Source organism: Palaemon carinicauda, chromosome 16 (assembly GCF_036898095.1).
Source record: "Palaemon carinicauda isolate YSFRI2023 chromosome 16, ASM3689809v2, whole genome shotgun sequence".
In the NCBI taxonomy this organism is placed as follows: domain Eukaryota; kingdom Metazoa; phylum Arthropoda; class Malacostraca; order Decapoda; family Palaemonidae; genus Palaemon; species Palaemon carinicauda.
Window position 1 is genome coordinate 132,042,457 of NC_090740.1, and position 19,339 is coordinate 132,061,795.

The following is a 19,339-nucleotide window of genomic DNA, read 5'->3' on the forward strand; positions in this document are numbered from 1 at the left end:
ACCTATTTTGGACCATACTATATTTTGCTATACTGTAAGATGAAAATGCATGAAAATAGATAAAACTTAATACTTAATTTGGGAGCATGGATCTCCAAAACGCCTGACATCTTCAAAGCATAAAATAACACAGAGCTACGAAAAACACGTCCGAACGTTCACGGGTGCTAACAAGGAAAGATGGGAGAAGGTTAGGTATTGGTATTGGTGGTGGTGGTGGTGGTGGGGGGGGGGGGCAGTAGCTGTAGTGAACGACATCTCGTAGTCACGGGGGATTTTGAGGAGGGAGGAGTTTAATTGGAAAGGGATCTCTGGTAGTGGTATCACTCGCCCCAGTTTTAATACCGACACCCTTTAGGGGTGAGCGAGCTGGATATATTCCTAGCATTCCATGCAACTTTTTTCTCTGGTATATTTAGCAGTATTTATACCTTTGAAATGGTGCTTTAAGGAGCATTTCACTGGGCGACACAGGTTCCTCGCCCATAAATAGAGTTTTCCTTTGTCAAAATCCCTTTTATACTAAATGATGAAAAATGTTATTTTCATTAGTAAAATAAATTTTTGAATATACTTACCCGATAATCATGTAGCTGTCAACTGCGTTGCCCGACAGAATTCTACGGGAGGGATACGCCAGCTATCACTATACTAGAAGGGGGTGTACTCACCAGCGCCACCTGTGGCCAGGTACTGCAGTACTTCTTGTTGACACCACCTCACTTTTTCCTCGGTCCACTGGTTCTCTATGGGGAGGAAGGGTGGGTCAATTAAATCATGATTATCGGGTAAGTATATTCAAAAATTTATTTTACTAATGAAAATAACATTTTTCAATATTAAACTTACCCGATAATCATGTAGCTGATTCACACCCAGGGGGGTGGGTGAAAACCAGTGTACATGACTAAAGGATAGCTAAGTATCCCGTATTTCATATAATCAGTTATTTCAGAATAACAATGAAATAATAAGTACCTGGTAAGGAAGTCGACTTGAACCGTTACTCTGCCTTTATTAAGTTCGTCTTCCTTACTGAGCGCAGCGTTCCTCTTAGGAGGCTGAATCAACTCTAAGGTGCTAAAGTATACAGGGCTGCAACCCATACTAAAGGACCTCTACACAACCTCTAACCCAGGCGCTTCTCAAGAATGAATTGACCACCCGCCAAATCAAAAAGGATGCGGAAGGCTTCTTAGCCTACCGTAACAACCCAAAAAACACCAATAAAAGCATTCAAGAGAAAGGTTAAAAAAGGTTATGGGATTAAGGGAATGTAGTGGCTGAGCCCTCACCTACTACTGCACTCGCTGCTACGAATGGTCCCAGGGTGTAGCAGTTCTCGTAAAGAGACTGGACATCTTTAAGATAAAATGATGCAAACACTGACTTGCTCCTCCAATAAGTTGCATCCATAATGCTCTGCAGAGAACGGTTCTTATTAAAGGCCATCGAAGTGGCTACGGCTCTCACTTCGTGGGTCCTTACCTTCAGCAAAGCAAGGTCTTCATCCTTCATGTGAGAATGGGCTTCTCTAATCAGAAGCCTTATATAATACGAAACTCCGTTTTTGGACATGGGCATCGAAGGTTTCTTGATTGCACACCCTAAGGCTTCTGACTGTCCTCGTATAGGTTTTGACCTATTAAGATAATATTTTAGAGCTCTGACAGGGCAAAGAACTCTTTCTAGCTCGTTACCTACCATGTTGGAAAGGCTAGGAATTTCAAACGATCTAGGCCAAGGACGTGAAGGAAGTTCATTCTTAGCTAAAAATCCGAGCTGTAAAGAACATGTTGCAGATTTGGATGTGAACCCAATGTTCTTGCTGAAGGCATGAACCTCACTGACTCTTTTAGCTGTTGCAAGGCAGACGAGGAAAAGAGTCTTGAGGGTAAGGTCCTTGAAGGAAGCTGACTGGAGAGGTTCGAACCTAGGAGACATAAGGAACCTTAGGACTACGTCTAGATTCCAGCCTGGAGTGGGTAAACGACGTTCTTTAGAAGTCTCAAAAGACTTAAGGATGTCTTGAAGGTCCTTGTTGGAAGAAAGGTCCAAACCTCTGTGGCGGAGAACTGAAGCCAACATACTTCTGTACCCTTTAATCGTAGGAGCCGAAAGGGATCTCTCATTCCTTAGATGTAATAGGAAGTCAGCTATTTGGGTTACAGAGGTATTGGTAGAGGAAACTGCATTGGCTCTACACCAGCTTCGGAAGACTTCCCACTTGGATTGGTAGACTCTACGAGTGGATACCCTCCTTGCTCTGGCAATCGCACTGGCTGCCTCCTTCGAAAAGCCTCTAGCTCTAGCGAATCTTTCGACAGTCTGAAGGCAGTCAGACGAAGAGCGTGGAGGTTTGGGTGCACCTTGTCTACGTGAGGTTGACGTAGAAGGTCCACTCTTAGAGGGAGAGTCCTGGGGACGTCGACCAGCCATTGTAGTACCTCTGTGAACCATTCTCTTGCAGGCCAAAGGGGAGCAACCAGCGTCAGCCGTGTCCCTTCGTGCGAGACGAACTTCTGAATGACTCTGTTGATGATCTTGAACGGTGGGAATGCGTAAAGGTCGAGATGGGACCAATTCAGCAGAAAAGCATCCACATGAACTGCTGCTGGGTCTGGAACTGGGGAACAGTACAAAGGAAGCCTCTTGGTCATGGAGGTGGCAAACAGATCTATCGTAGGCTGACCCCACAAGGTCCAAAGTCTGTTGCACACGCTCTTGTGAAGGGTCCATTCCGTGGGGATGACTTGATCTTTTCTGCTTAGGCGATCTGCTGAGACGTTCATGTTGCCCTGAATGAACCTCGTTACGAGAGTGAGGTTTAGACTTCTTGACCAAATGAGGAGGTCCCTTGCTATCTCGTACAGGTTCCTCGAATGGGTCCCGCCCTGCTTGGAGATGTAAGCCAAGGCTGTGGTGTTGTCGGAGTTCACCTCCACCACCTTGCCTAGCAGGAGGGACTTGAAGTTCATTAGGGCAATATGAACTGCCAGTAGCTCCTTGCAGTTGATGTGGAGCGTTTCCTGTTCCCTGTTCCACGTTCCCGAGCATTCCTGTCCGTTCAAGGTCGCGCCCCAGCCCGAGTCTGATGCATCCGAGAAGAGATGAAGATTGGGGGTCTGAATCGCTAACGATAGGCCCTCCTTGAGAAGGAGGTTGGTCTTCCACCACAAGAGAGTGGTCTTCATCTCTTTGGTGACAGGGATAGAGACTGCTTCGAGCGTCAAATCCTTGTCCCAATGAGCTGCTAGATGGAATTGGAGAGGGCGGAGGTGGAGTCTCCCTAACTCGACGAACAGGGCTAATGATGACAGGGTCCCTGTGAGACTCATCCACTGTCTCACCGAGCAACTGTTCCTCTTCAGCATGCTCAGGATGCAATCTAGGGCTTGGCTTATCCTTGGGGCCGATGGAAAAGCCCGAAAATCCTGACTCCGAATCTCCATTCCCAGGTAAACTATGGATTGGGAGGGAATGAGCTGGGACTTTTCTAAGTTGACTAACAGACCCAGTTCCTTGATCAAGTCTAAAGTCCAGTTGAGACTCTCCAGACAGCGACGACTCGTGGAGGCTCTCAACAGCCAGTCGTCTAAATAAAGGGAGGCTCTGATGTCCGATAAGTGGAGGAATTTTGCAATATTCCTCATCAGATGCGTAAACACCATAGGAGCTGTGCTTATGCCAAAACACAGGGCTTGGAATTGGTACACAACCTTTCCAAAAACGAATCTCAGGAAAGGTTGGGAGTCTGGATGAATAGGAACGTGAAAGTAAGCGTCTTTCAGATCCAACGAGACCATCCAGTCCTCCTGCCTGACCGCTGCTAGGATCGACTTCGTCGTCTCCATAGTGAACGTCTGCTTGGTGACATAAGCATTGAGCGCGCTGACGTCCAGCACCGGTCTCCAACCTCCTGTCTTCTTGGCCACCAGAAAGAGACGGTTGTAGAAGCCCGGGGATTGATGGTCCCGGACTATAACCACTGCCTTCTTCTGTAACAGGAGCGACACCTCCTGGTGCAACGCTAGCCTCTTGTCCTTTTCCTTGTAGTTGGGAGAGAGGTTGATGGGAGAAGTGGTCAGAGGGGGTTTGCGGCAGAATGGTATCCTGTAACCCTCCCTTAGCCACCTGACAGACTGGGCGTCTGCACCTCTCCTTTCCCAAGCTTGCCAGAAGGTCTTGAGTCTGGCTCCTACTGCTGTCTGGAGAGGAGGAGAGTCAGTGTTTGCCTTTTGAAGTCTTGGGACCTTTCCTAGACCTGCTCCTGGAAGAGTCTGGACGGGAGCTTCCTCGGCTGGGGGCTCTGCCACGAAAGGGCGGAATAAACCTTGTAGCAGGAGTATCAGCCACTGGGGTGCGGTAAGTCCTGGGAACTGAGGGAGCAACCTTAGTCTTACGAGCTGAAGAGGCCACAAGATCATGAGTGTCCTTCTGAATCAGGGCCGCAGACAAATCCTTGATAAGCTCTTCGGGAAACAAGAACTTAGAAAGCGGAGCAAAAAGGAGTTGAGACCTTTGACACGGTGTGATGCTGGAAGAAAGAAAGGTGCAAAGTTGCTCCCTTTTCTTAAGAACTCCTGACACGAACATTGAAGCAAGCTCGCCAGACCCATCCCGAATTGCTTTATCCATGCAGGACATTAAAAGCATGGCCGAGTCCTTGTCCGCAGGGGAGGTCTTCTTGCTCAGGGCCCCCAGGCACCAGTCTAGAAAATTGAACATCTCAAAGGCACGAAATATACCCTTTAGGAAGTGGTCTAAATCGGAGAAGGTCCAGCAAACCTTAGAGCGCCTCATTGCTGATCTACGAGGAGAGTCGACCAAACTTGAGAAGTCAGCCTGGGCAGAGGCAGGGACTCCCAAGCCTGGTTCCTCTCCTGTGGCATACCATACGCCCGCCTTAGAAGTGAGCTTAGTAGGTGGGAACATAAAGGAAGTCTTCCCTAGTTGCTGTTTAGACTGCAACCACTCCCCTAATATTCTTAAAGCTCTCTTAGATGACCTAGCAAAGACGAGCTTAGTATAAGTTGACTTAACAGGTTGCATGCCCAGCGAAAACTCAGATGGAGGAGAGCGGGGGGTAGCAGAAACAAAATGGTCCGGGTATACCTCTCTGAAAAGAGCCAGGACCTTACGAAAGTCAATGGGTAGAGGAGAAGACTTGGGTTCTTCCACGTCTGATGAGGGATCCAGGTGCGCAGCTTCCTCCTCAGAAACCTCATCACCAGAGTGTAGCGAAGTGAGAGGTAATGTAACAGTGGTATGCTGAACAGCAGAATCTGAACAAGCGGGTGCATAAACGCTTGTGGTTTCATCCTCAAGTCTCTGTTGCTGAGTTAAAACCTGAGGTTCAGGCTGCAAAGACTGGTCAAGAAGAGTAGAGGAAGGTAGGCGCATGGGTTGAGGTGGCTGACTCTTAGCATGAGTTTCCTGTCTCAAGAGTTGCGCTTGCTGTAAGGGTTGCGGATGCGCAGTAGCAGGTTCCTGAGGAACGAGTTGAGGTTCCTGAGGTGTGAGCTGCGAGAGTTGAGGTAGCGGCTGCGCAGAACGCAGTTCTTGTCTCGCGAGTTGAGGTTCCTGAGGTGCTAGCCTAAGGAGTTGAGGCTCTCGCCTTGAGGAGGGTTGAGGTCGCTGCAGCGAGTGCTGAGGTGGCTGCCTCATGGATGGAAGAGGTTGTCGTACCTCAAGAGATTGTTGCCTCGCTGGTGGAACCGCAAGCGGAAGCGGAGGAAGTAAGGCATAAGACTCCTGCTCCCATTGCTGAGGTTGCCTTAAGGAAGGCGGAGGTTGCTGCACACCGCTGGTAACTGGCAACTCAGTACGCGGTAAGGTATCCTGAGGAACCTCAACTTCGTACGCCTGGCAGACTGGACTGCGGAGAGGCGGAGCGATCGCAGGAGGAGGTGTAACCTTCTCAGCCTGACACTCACGCATTAAGACCGCAAGCTGTGACTGCATGGACTGCAGCAAAGTCATCTTGGGGTCGACAGACGCTAAGGTCTGCTGAGGCAAAGCCTTAACAGAAGATGAGGTCTGTTGCGGCATCACCTTACCTCTCTTAGGAGGTGTGCAGTCACCTGATGACTGCGGAGAGTCAGAGCTAATCCAATGACTGCAACCAGGTTGTAGAACTCTTGAGGTCTGGACTTTGCGTTTGAGAGGTCTTGAGACCTGAGTCCAGCGTTTTCTCCCTGACATTTCTTCTGCAGACGAGTAAAAGACGGGCTCAATCGTCTGCGGGTGGGAGTGACGGTCTCTGTAAGACACGCCCGCAACCACCGAGGATACTTCTGTGCGCCGATCAAGGCCTGCCGAACCCTTTTGCCCTTCGACATTGCTTCTCCCCTGGGCTTGGGAGCTTGCAAGAGGTCCCGGACTGGGAGGACGACTGGCACGCACAGAAGTACCCTCACGCACCACACTGACACTGACACTAGCACTTGGCACCGCACTGACACTAGCACTTGGCACAGCACTGGCACTATCACCTCCCACTGCACTTTTGACCTTAAGTTCTTTGACTTCTGCCATAAGAGACTTATGGTCACTAACCACCGATTCCACTTTGTCACCTAAAGCCTGAATGGCACGCAAAACATCGGACATATCAGGTTGAGCACAAATAGAAGGTTCGGGGGTAGCCACTACAGGGGGAGGAAAAGGTTGAGGATCATGAGGTGAGGAAAAAAGTGAAGAGCGAGAAGAACTCCTCCTAACTCTCTCTCTCTCTAACTTGGTTGAATATTTCAGGAATCGAACAAATTCAAGTTCCGAAAGTCCGGCGCATTCCTCACATCGATCTTCCAACTGACAGGGTCTTTCCCTACAGTCAGAACAAGCGGTGTGAGGATCAACCGAGGCCTTCGGAACACGCCTATTACAAGACCTACATCGTCTATGGGGTGGGGCTTGTGAAAGGTCAGACATCTTGAATCAAAGAGTTAGTCAATGGGGATTCCAAATCAAGCAAAAAGATCGTTAACCATTAATCAAAACCAAATAAAAGCTATCTAAGCTAATTAGAAAAGTTTCCAGTATAGCAAAAGCTGAAATCTTAGAGAAATACTTCACCAAAAACCGTGAACAAAACTCCAAAATCATAAGCGTATCCCAGAATGTCTTGCCGGAAGCACGACAGAGGAAAAAGTGAGGTGGTGTCAACAAGAAGTACTGCAGTACCTGGCCACAGGTGGCGCTGGTGAGTACACCCCCTTCTAGTATAGTGATAGCTGGCGTATCCCTCCCGTAGAATTCTGTCGGGCAACGGAGTTGACAGCTACATGATTATCGGGTAAGTTTAATATTGAAAAAACCTTGCAAGTCATTTACTACTTAACATGATTCATAACTGAAATGTTAAATAGTACAGTATCTCAAAAATAGAAAGAAAAGGAAGTGGGAGTGGAGTTTAACCTTTCATCTAAAAGAATACTACCAAGCCCATGCTGCAGAATAACTATCATAAATATCTTGCAATTTCACAAAGATATGTAAATCATTAAATGTGGAAATAATATACAAAACAAACAGCTTAAAATTTAGAAAGCAGTGCCAGAATAAATAACTTCCCCATCTATACTAAGTCTCAATTACTTTCTGTGCATTGTTTACAAAGTGCAATTACAATAATTTACTTGAATAATAGGTAAACATACCATATCTAAAATCTACAATTAAGCAAGAGAAAATATCATACATGATTGAAACTTGTTGTTCTACTCCCTCTAGCTGACCTTCTACTGTTTGTCGATCTGTGTTCTTACACCATCCCCTTATCTCCAATTTTTTTGCTTGCTTCTGCGTGTGCTTAAAAAATAAGAGGGATTAATAAAAAGAATGAAACTACATGTAGTATCTTAAAAAGTAGTTAAAAATATAATACTTTGAAACACAATTCTACAATTATAAAATACTAAATTATTAATTCTCCTCAAGATGAAATGAAGTTAACAGGTGAAATAACATGGAATAATGTACCGTTTCTATGGAAAATCATCAATAATTGATCTGTCAGGTCCAATTACCCTCTATTACTAAACCTCAAGTTAGTATAGACATTTTTTTCTTCAGCTATTCAAATTTTGACAGTACAATACACTAAATCTAAAGCAATTTAAAAACAAATATTCAATACTGTACTTTACTTCATACCATATAAAAATTATTAAAAGGCAAAACATTTTTTTTTATAAATGTTTATTTCTAAACATAAAATTCATACAGTATTTTTCCTTTAGTGATAAACTAGTCCTCCGGTTGTGGGCATGCTTTACAAATTATAGTTGACCACCTGCAAATTCCTACCCTCATCACTCACTCATTAAATGATGAAAATGTATTTTTTAAAAGGACCCACTTAATGAAGGCTCCAATAATAACTGCTGTATGGCAAAGAATGGCTACAGTATCTAAAGATGTCAATAAGGATTTTTTATCCTAGGAAAAAATTAAAACACCTCATTGTAAGTTCCAATACATTCATCACACGAATGACCTGAAGTACGGCGCAAGATCTACCTCATGCTCCATAGTTCACTGATCAAGAGCCAGGTCTTTCCAGTACAGATTTCATCTAAACTTTACTTTGGTTTATATGATCAATAATTGTTGAATTATCATGTGATGTCAACGACAACCGATTGCCAATTCTTAAAAGACCATAATCTGTGTAACATTAATTTACACTCAATTATATAAGGCCAGCTAGTCATAACTAATACTTCTTAACATCCAACATTATGAGCATCTCGGCCATTTAAGTCGAGCATATTAGTACAGTAGCACATTATTTCATTACTCACAAAGATATAGTTAAATAGGGAAAAGGAACTTCTATCAATAGCCTCATTTAAAAAAAAAAAAAATTCTTATTTTACTACTTACCTAAAATTCATATGATATTCCTCTATGGAAGGAAGAGATTTGTACACACCAAAAAGTAAAATATGTACAAAGCAAAAGCTAAATAATTCTTCCTAACTTGGCGTGGTGGCACTCGCCAAGCTTCTCCAACCTTAACCCCTTTAGGCATAAATGATTATATGATTCAAACTTAGTAAAGTTATTAACTAATAATAACACCATTCAAAGCAGGGATGATGAAAGACCATCCACTAATTTCAGGTAAATATGAAAAATTTGGATGTAATTTTTTTATTTTTCCTAACCATACAAACATGAGATCTTTGCTATGAACATACAGTACTGCATTGTTCTGGCATTGCTGGAAACTAGCCATAAACTTCCCACGCGAGGTAAACAACCCACTGCTAGTTGGCAGGGACTTGACCAACCACCCAGCTCACAGTCTATTTATCCAATTTTGATTGCAGGCACGACTTTCTAGGGGGAATAGGAGATGGTGGAATAAGTATGAGTAGAGAGCTCAAGTTTGTATGGTTAGGAAAAATACAAATTTCTTCCAAATTTCTCATTTGTTCCTATACAAATACAAACCATTACTATAGAGACTCACCCTTTGGTAGGTGAAAGTCCAAGAACCCAACTGGCTGGGAACTTGACCTGGGGTACGACTGAGCTTGTGCAAGCAAGAGAGGGGTACCCTTGTCACCTCGCGTACTCTCAGTATAGAAAGCAAGAGAGTTGACGTGACGAAGCAAGGTTAGGATGGGTAGATACCCTGGTACCTACCCGGTTTCCAGCCCAGGCCAGGGTTTTTAATCGAAAACACATGGGTGGGGTTTTTTTCTTTTAAAGATTTTAGCTGTTTTCTGCTTAAAAATGTTATTTTCATTAGTAAAATAAATTTTTGAATATACTTACCCGATGATCATATAGCTGTCAGCTCTGCTGCCCGACAGAAAAACCTACGGGCGGAATACGCCAGCGATCGCTATACAGGTGGGGGTGTACATCAACAGCGCCATCTGTCAAGTAGGTACTCGATGTCAACACAGAACCAATTTTCTCCTCTGTCCACTGGGTCTCTATTGGGGAGGACGGGTGGGTCCTTTAATTTATGATCATCGGGTAAGTATATTCAAAAATTTATTTTACTAATGAAAATAACATTTTTCAATATTAAACTTACCCGATGATCATATAGCTGATTCACACCCAGGGGGGTGGGTAGAGACCAGCATTACATGTTGACATTATTATGAGCTAAGTATTCCGTATTTCATTTTAGCAGTTATTCAAAATAACAAACATAAAATAAATAAGTACCTGGTAAGGAAGTCGACTTGAACAATTACTCTGCCTTTTTAAGTACGTCTTCCTTACTGAGCCTCGCGATCCTCATAGGATGCTGAGCGACTCCTAGGAGCTGAAGTATGAAGGGTTGCAACCCATACTAAAGGTCCTCATCAAAACCTCTAATCTAGGCGCTTCTCAAGAAATGACTTTGACCACCCGCCAAATCAAGTAGGCTGCGAAAGGCTTCTTAGCCTTCCGGACAACCCAAAAACAATAATAAAACATTTCAAGAGAAAGATTAAAAAGGTTATGGAATTAGGGGATTGTAGTGGTGGAGCCCTCACCACTACTGCACTCGTTGCTACGAATGGTCCCAGATTGTAGCAGTTCTCGTAAAGAGACTGGACATTTTTAAGATAAAAGACGCGAACACTGATTTGCTTTTCCAATAGGTTGCGTCGAATATCTTTGCAGAGATCTATTTTATTTAAAGGCCACGGAAGTTGCGACAGCTCTAACTTCGTGTGTCCTTACCTTCAGCAAAGCTTGGTCTTCCTCATTCAGATGGGAATGAGCTTCTCGTATTAACAGTCTGATAAAATAGGATAAAGCATTCTCTGACATAGGCAAAGATGGATTCTTAACTGAACACCATAAAGCTTCAGACAGGCCTCGTAAAGGTTTTTAAATAGAACTTAAGAGCTCTTACAGGACATAATACTCTTTCTAGTTCATTTCCAACCATATCGATAAGTTTGGAATATCGAACGATATTGGTCAAGGCCGAGAAGGCAGCTCGTGTTTGGCTAGAAAACCAAGTTGTAGAACATGTAGCCGTTTCGGATGAAAATCCGATGTTCTTGCTGAAGGCATGAATCTCACTGACTCTTTTAGCTGTGGTTAAGCATATCAGGAAAAGAGTCTTAAAGGCGAGATCTTTCAGGGAGGCTGATTGAAGCGGTTCGAACCTGTCTGACATAAGGAATCTTAGTACCACGTCTAAATTCCAACCAGGTGTAACCAAACGACGCTCCTTCGTGGTCTCAAAAGACTTAAGGAGGTCCTGTAGATCTTTATTGTTGGAAAGATCTAAGCCTCTGTGACGGAAGACTGATGCCAACATGCTTCTGTAACCCTTGATAGTGGGAGCTGAAAGAGATCGTTCTTTCCTCAGATATAAGAGAAAGTCAGCTATTTGAGTTACAGAGGTACTGGACGAGGATACGGATACTGACTTGCACCAGTTTCGGAAGATTTCCCACTTCGATTGGTAGATTCTAAGGGTGGATGTTCTCCTTGCTCTAGCAAACGCTCTGGTTGCCTCCTTTGAAAAGCCTCTAGCTCTTGAGAGTCTTTCGATAGTCTGAAGGCAGTCAGACGAAGAGCGTGGAGGCCTTGGTGTACCTTCTTTACGCGTGGCTGACATAGAAGGTCCACCCTTAGGGGAAGTGTTCTGGGAACGTCTACTAGCCATCGAAGTACCTCGGTGAGTCATTCTCTCGCGGGCCAGAGGGAAGCAACTAGCGTCAACCTTGTCCCTTCGTGAGAGGCGAACTTCTGCAGTACCTTGTTGACAATCTTGAACGGAGGGAATGCATATAGATCTAGATGTGACCAATCTAGTAGAAAGGCATCTATATGAACTACTGCTGGGTCCGGGATAGGTGAGCAAACTATTGGGAGCCTCTTGGTCATCGAGGTTGCGAAGAGATCTATGGTTGGCTGGCCCCAGGTGGCCCAAAGTCTCTTGCATACATCCTTGTGGAGGGTCCATTCTGTTGGAATTATTTGTCCCTTCCGACTGAGACAAGCTGCTATGACATTCAAGTTGCCTTGGATGAACCTCGTTACTAGTGAAAAATCTAGACCTGTTGACCAGGTGAGGAGGTCCCTTGCGATCTCGTACCATGTCAGAGAGTAGGTCCCTCCTTGCTTGGAGATGTACGTCAAAGCCGTGTGTTGTCCGAGTTCACCTCCACCACTTTGCCTTGAAGGAGAGACCTGAAGCTTTTCCAGGTCAGACGTACTGCCAGTAGCTTCTTGCAGTTGAAATGCATTGTCCTTTGACTCGAGTTCCATAATCCCGAGCATTCCCTACCGTCTAATGTCGCACCCCAGCCTACGTCCGATGCGTCCGAGAAGAGAACGTGGTTGGGAGTCTGAACAGTCAGGGGAAGACCCTTTCTAAGGTTGAAAAAGTCCTTTCACCAAGTCAGACCAGACTTTAACTTTCCGGAAATCGGGATCGAGACCGCTTTTAGCGTCTTGTCCTTTTTCCAGTGAAAAGCTAGATGGTATAGAAGAGGACGGAGGTGTAGTCTTCCTAGTGACACAAATTGAACCACGGATGACAGAGTCCTTACCAGACTCATCCACAGCCTGACAGGGCAGCGTTCCTTCTTCAGCATCTTCTGGATGGATAGCAGGGCTGGGGGTTGATCGTCTTGTTCAGCAACGTCCTCATCAGAGGGTTCGTCATCCGAAACTGATGAGGAAACGGCAACGGAGTGGGCAACGTCTGACTCGCTGAATCCGGTCGCACTGGTGGATGCGTGACGGAGCCGGACGCAATATCATGGTACTGCTGCACAGTCTGTGAACTGTCAACCATGGGGACGCGAGGAAGTACAGCGTCAACCCGAAACTGTCTAGACTGTCTGGGTTGTGCAGTCAACACCCTACCGGGTTGCTGAGGTTGACGCACTGCGTCACAACAAGTCACCTCTGCTGGTTGTTGAACGTCTTCCTAGTGACACACTGAACGTCAACAACCACCTCCGAGCGTCGCTTAACATCAACGTGCGACTGGCAACCCACACTGGGTCGCATCGGTGGAGGAACCACCTCAACTGGCGGACGCGAGTAGGATACCTCAGCGTCAACAGGGCGCACAACCAACCGGTAGGAAGGTTGTTGGCCAGAAGGTTCTTCTCCGTATTAAGTCCTCTATCAAGGACACAAGCTTGGACTGCATGTCTTGCAGCAAAGCCCATTAGGGTCTACGGGAGCAGGTGTGGCAACAGACGGGGTTAGCGACTGAAGCGGAACCATTTACCATCCCTGGAAGCCTTGTTATGTGTGACATAATAGTACAGCAAAACTTCAAAGGCTCGACAAAAGTTCATAGGAGGCTAAGCAGCTTAAGGCTCCTCTCCAAATGACAGAGTCCTCAAAGGAATATCAGTAGGAGGGAGAACAGCACTTTCTCATCTACAGGAACCTTGTCCGAGAAAAGCTAGGTTATCTCAGTGAGGGTCTCACTGGTGCATTAGCAGCAGACCAGAAGGCAACTTTATGTAACTGCATGACAGTCTGTGAACTGTCAAAAACTGAACTGTCAACCACAACAGGTGCGTGAGGACATGCAGCACTGGTGCATTAGCAGCAGACCAGAAGGCAACGTTATGTAACTGCAGACAGTCTGTGAACTGTCAAAAAACTGAACTGTCAACCACAACAGGCGCGTGAGGACATACAGCACTGGTGCATTAGTAGCAGACCAGAAGGCAACGTTATGTAACTGCTTGACAGTCTGTGAGCTGGCAACAACCAAAGCTGTGTGGGGAAGCCTCAACTCCTGACTGACTAGTCTGCTGCGGGCGAGTGGCGGTAACCACAGTGGGTTGCGGAGGCTGACGCACCGTGTCAAAACACGGCAGCTTAACTCCACCCTCCTGTTGTGTGGTAGCACACGCACGTTAACGGAGTGCTCCGTGCGTCTGTGGGAGTCAGCATGCGTCTGGCAGGGTCGACTGCGCATGGGTGGAGGAGCTCTCACAGCCAGAGTGTGGGAGCAGGCAGCCGCAGCGTCTGCTGGGCGCACAACCGTGGCAGGTTGTAGGCAAACGGGTGCATCGTCAACCTTCTCCGCAGTCGGAGTGTGGGAGCAGGCAGCCTCAGCGTGAGCTGGGCGCACAACCGTGGCAGGTTGTAGGCTAACGGGTGCAGCGTTAACCTTCTCCGCATGAAACTCCTGCATAACCGCAGCTAATTGAGTCTGCATAGACTGCAGTAAAGACCACTTAGGGTCTACAAAAGCGGCAACAGACGGAGCTACTGTCCGTTGTGACTGAGGGTCTAAAACAGCGGGTGCGGCAACAGACGGAGTTACTGCCTGTTGCGGTACCACCTTGCCTCTCTTGGGAGGTGTGCAGTCGTCGGATGACTGCAGCGAGTCCGAACTGACCCAGTGGCTACACCTGGGCCATTGGACTTGCGCGGAAGGGACCGACTTGCACTTAATAAGCTGCGAGACCTTGGTCCAAGGTTTCTTATGAGAAACCTCTTCCGCAGACGAGAAGTAAATGGGCTCTCTCGTCTTTGTGTGGGTGGGACGATCTTGGTAGATACGCCCGAAACCACAGAGGGAAAAACGTCTGTTCGTTGATCAAGGCCTGAGGAACCCATAAGTCGTTCGACATTACTTCTCCCCTGGGCTTGGGAGCTTGCAAGAGGTCCCTGACTAGGTGAACGACAGGCACGAACAGACGAACCCTCGGACGCAACACTGTAACACTTTGCGCATATCACTTTATCACTTTGATTTTCTGTTTTGCACTTATTTCACTGAAATCGAAACTTTTACTGATTTCTACCTGAAACACGCAATCCTACCCTTCATTAAAAGGTAGTAATTGCGAAAACAGTCGTATAATGCAACAGAAAACATATATAAAGATAAAGAATTCAGTGGCTGGGAAAGAGACTAAACACTAGATCAAATAAACTACGTTTACAATCTCTCACCGCACATAGCCTGGGAACAAGAATAAAACCCTAGAAACGTTTTACCTTCTTCCCCTACAGCGACTAGGGAGGGGAGTAAAACGAGAACAACGTTACCCGCTTGAACGAAATGTTTTTTCTCCTCTCTCTCCCTCCCTCTCTATCTCTCTCTCTCTTTTCTCTTGATTTCGCACCTGAGAGAAGAGCCCAATTATATATCGTCAAAACATGTTATTTGCTAAAGGAAAAAACTGAAAGGTTTTCCAAATAAAAAGTTCCTTTAATTTAGAATTTAAACCATTTAAGCTAAGAAAGAATGAACGAAACGCCAGAATCGGTTTACTCTTACTGCAAAGTGAAACCGTGAAACACTCTCTCTCTCTATCGAAACGATAGAGCGCATGTTGAACGTCCTGAACGTCAACAACTGCGTAGACTAAAAAAAAAACTAAACGTTAGTTCATCTTTGAAAACAGTACGAGACTATCAAAGAAATTCTTTCATAAAACATTAAATTTAAAAAGTTATAAATTCTTTAAAGGTAAAATATGATATAACGGGCTCAACGTTGATTAACTTCGGTTCCAAGTTAGGACCGCCTACTATCAGGAAAGGTCGCATATAAACAAAACATAAAAATTTATTTTTATATATTGATAATAAATGGAAAGTTAATCGAAGAGGCCTAATAAAGGCGGAGAGATATAAAATATATAGATCTATAACGTGTTAAGCAAAATTACTAAAAACCTAAACACACTTCCGTCTAAGGGAAGGGTCGGCCATTTAAAAGTGAAAGAGAGTCCATACTCTCTTTGTCACCATAATTAAATCTATCCAAAACTAGTTCAAGTTTTGAAATGAAGATAAAACCCCTGCATAGCGAAAGCTCAAAACTGGAATAGTGTACTCCACCAAATAGTTGTGAAAGCAAATCCAGTTAGTAACAGCGTATTTAGTAGGTCTTGCCAGTGGCACGACAGAGAGAAAATTGATTCTGTGTTGACATCGAGTACTTGAGTACCTACTTGACAGATGGCGCTGTTGATGTACACCCCCACCTGTATAGCGATCGCTGGCGTATTCCGCCCGTAGGTTTTTCTGTCGGGCAGCAGAGCTGACAGCTATATGATCATCGGGTAAGTTTATTATTGAAAAAAATACATTATCATTGTTCTATAGTATAACTTTTTGTTTGATACAATTTAAAGTAGAAGAAATATATTTATAACCCATTTATTTTCAATTATGAAAGATAGAATAGTTTTCTAATTTAAAAAAGGGCAAGGTTTTTTTTTTTACTTTTTTTAGCTGTTTACTATAGTACAGCACATCATTATGGTACTATTGTGTGAATATTATTGTGATACATAATAATGAAGAGTAGAACAGTATACCTAGAAACTTTTTTTTTTTTTTTTATGTATGGTTATCAGCCCATTTTCCTCAACTTTAGCATGTTTTAATTTGGATTATTGTATTCTTCAAACTAAGCTCACAAATCCCAAGATTTACAAGCTATCAATAATAATACATTTAGATCTCCTTATTACCTGGGTTAGGTAACAGAGACAGGCGAGTATCCGCGAATACTTGCTGTCCTAGGGCAAGTTAACTCCTAACCTACCAACTCGCTGCCCATTGCCTATGAGCAGTGGAATAACACCCCAAGTACACTGTACTGCCTAATATTGTTTTTACTTGGTTTCTGTCACAATATAAGTATCATATTAATAAATGAACACATTCAATAAGTGTACAGTACATTTAAACATATGTACTATGTACAAGGTAAAACTAAGGTACACATAACATAAGCCATTGTCACATTTATACTCACATATGGTGTTTTTGACAGGTCAAAATTCACCATACTCATAGCCTATATCTATATTACTACTCTAAAGTAAGGTAGTTTGTATACAGTACTGTACAGTAGCTAATATAACAATAGCATTGCAGTACACAATGAATATACTAATACAATAAAAATCAGAATAAAAAGTATCAGAACAACACCACTAACCATTAACATACAAAGTTTTACACAGTAAGTTTGAAGCATGAGGCAACTCTTTGAGCCGTTGACTGTTTGGTGCATGGGGTTGTGTGTTGTACAGTATATATTACGTTTTATACTAAAATCCCTATAAAGCACACACTATATGTACACATTTTAACATAAATTTTACATCACAATGTGATATTACACAAAAAAAGACCAAAGCAAGAGATGCACACATGAGGAGAAACAATGCAAGGCTGAGGCCTTGTGAGCGAGGAATGGAGTATTGTGCTGTGTGGAGAGTGAAACGTCACAAAGCATACTGGGTGCTAAGGAGTGAGATCAGTTTGTAATGTTTGGGTCGTGAGAGTACTTATCGCAAAACCAAGAATATGTGATTTTTTATTTAATAAGTTATATGGTTCTCTGTATCGCGAATGATCAAAACAGCGAAGAAAGAACCCACGAATAGGGAAGGTTGACTGTATATAATAGGTCAATGCAATAAATGTTTCAATAGAAAAATAAAAACAGCCACAGTTAACTGTAAGAACTAAAAGAAAAAAGAAAAGTCAGAACTTAGAGAAGGAATGCAATTCAAGCTCAATAAGTTTTATCATGTATATTAGGTATTTGGCTTTGTGTCTCTTTTTTGTTTCCCAAACTTTTTATAGTAGGCATAAGCTGAAGAAGTATTAATCATTATATATACCTGGCCCTGGTCTGACTTAACCCTTAAAATAGGGGACTGCAACATTAGTACAGACTGGACTCAAAATTGGTCTCTGGAAAGGATCTTTTACTTAGTAGGAGACTTGCTGGCTGTTTAACTCATTTATATATTTTTTTCTTAATTTTTCAAGGATTATAAGTAGATACAGTAGCTGAAATATAAATAAAACTGAGGGCATAGAAATATCAATAGATTGAAATAGTAGAGGTAAAGAATCAATAAGGAAACAGAAAATATATGTGAAACCAGTACATTATAAAAAAAACCCGCATTTTCCCCATGAAACTAGTTTTTTCCCCAATAAAATCAGGTTTTTTTTTTTTTTAAAGCCTGGGCTGGGTTTTACTAAAAAACATAAGTTAGTTTTGCCAACCCCATGACCTGGGCAATAGTGGTTAATGTGTGGAAATTAAGCACTGTGACGTTACCAGGTAAGGATATTGGAGTGGGTAGCATTCCTCTTACTTAACCTAGGGATTGCCTGACTCCCCCTTGCAGGGAGGAAGGGGACATATATATAAAATATTTCTGGCTCCATAAGGGAAATGGGTATTACCTGCAGTTGGAAGTAGGCCAGCTTGCAGAGTACTCCAGATGCTGTGCCCAAAGAGGGGAAGATAAAGGAAGAAAATGCCAGTCATTCTGTCCATACATCTCAGACTAATACCAGATATCATCTACCCTCGATAGACTGCTACTTGTCATTTAAGGGAGTGGAGGTAGCTTACACCACTTGTGCTGCCATCACAGAGCCAATGGAGAATACATCAAGGCTCCTGTGAGCTACATCTTGTAGATAGTGGCCCGTGAAGGTGTTTTGATGCTTCCAGATAGCTGCTTGTAGAACCTGTGCCACAAAAATTTTTTTTTTAAATGCTAGGGACATAGAGTAATAATTCCCCTAACATCATGAGCTATATGTCTGCAATCTTTTATGGGAGACTCAGGATTCAGGGTTCATTCAATGACTTGGCGAATCCAATCTGAGATTGTGTTTTTCAGGACTCTCCTTTTTACTCTGCCCATTGTTACAAACTATTAGTTGTTTAATGTGTGGGAGAGCTCCAGAAGTTTGTTTGAGATAGCATCTCAGCACTCTCATAGGACTGTCACAATTTATCAAAATCATCAGATACATGACAGACACTCAAAATCCAGTTGGTCACGAACCTAAAGGCTGTTACAGCCAGATTCTGAGTCTTAGCAATGAACTCGGGGACTAACTTAGGTATTACTTGCCCATATACCCTGGAATGAGCTACAGTATGTAATAGAAAAGAGTATGCAATTTGCTGACCTGTTTGGCATAAGCTAGGAAGAGGAGGAAAACCATCTTAAAAGTCAAGTCATGATCTGAGGACTGACAGAGCAAGAGCAGTTCATAAGGTACTCCTTGGGGATTGCGGTACATGAACTACATTCCAAAGTGGTGTTCTAACTTCCGACAGCAAGCAGGTAAGCTCAAAACTCTGTATGAGGAGAAACAATTCTATCGTGGAGGAAATGTTAACAACATTCATCTAAAGACAAGGCTCAAGGTCGAGCGGTAGCCTTTAACTGCCGATACCGAGTAGAGTTTTTCCTCCCTGAGGTACGATAAGAACTTTGCTATTAAAGGAATAATGGCATCATGATAAGCAAGATTCCTTCCACGACACCAACCACAGAAGATAGCCCATTTCACCAGATAGATGGTGATAAGATAACTTACA

The 19,339-nt window shown here is 43.8% G+C and overlaps 1 protein-coding gene across 3 annotated transcripts in view; it reads right to left on the bottom strand.

The window, feature by feature from the left end:
* Positions 1-19,339, bottom strand: part of LOC137655881 (acylphosphatase-2-like) — a 104,457-nt gene that overhangs the window by 17,373 nt on the left and 67,745 nt on the right. Inside the window, exon 3 of one of the 3 annotated variants that reach the window (XM_068390100.1) lies at positions 7,703-7,812. The exons of the other annotated variants lie outside the window; for them this stretch is intronic. Within the exon in view, the coding sequence (XP_068246201.1) occupies positions 7,703-7,812 (110 nt within the window). The remainder of the gene's footprint in view (positions 1-7,702; positions 7,813-19,339) is intronic. 3 annotated transcript variants of the gene reach the window in all.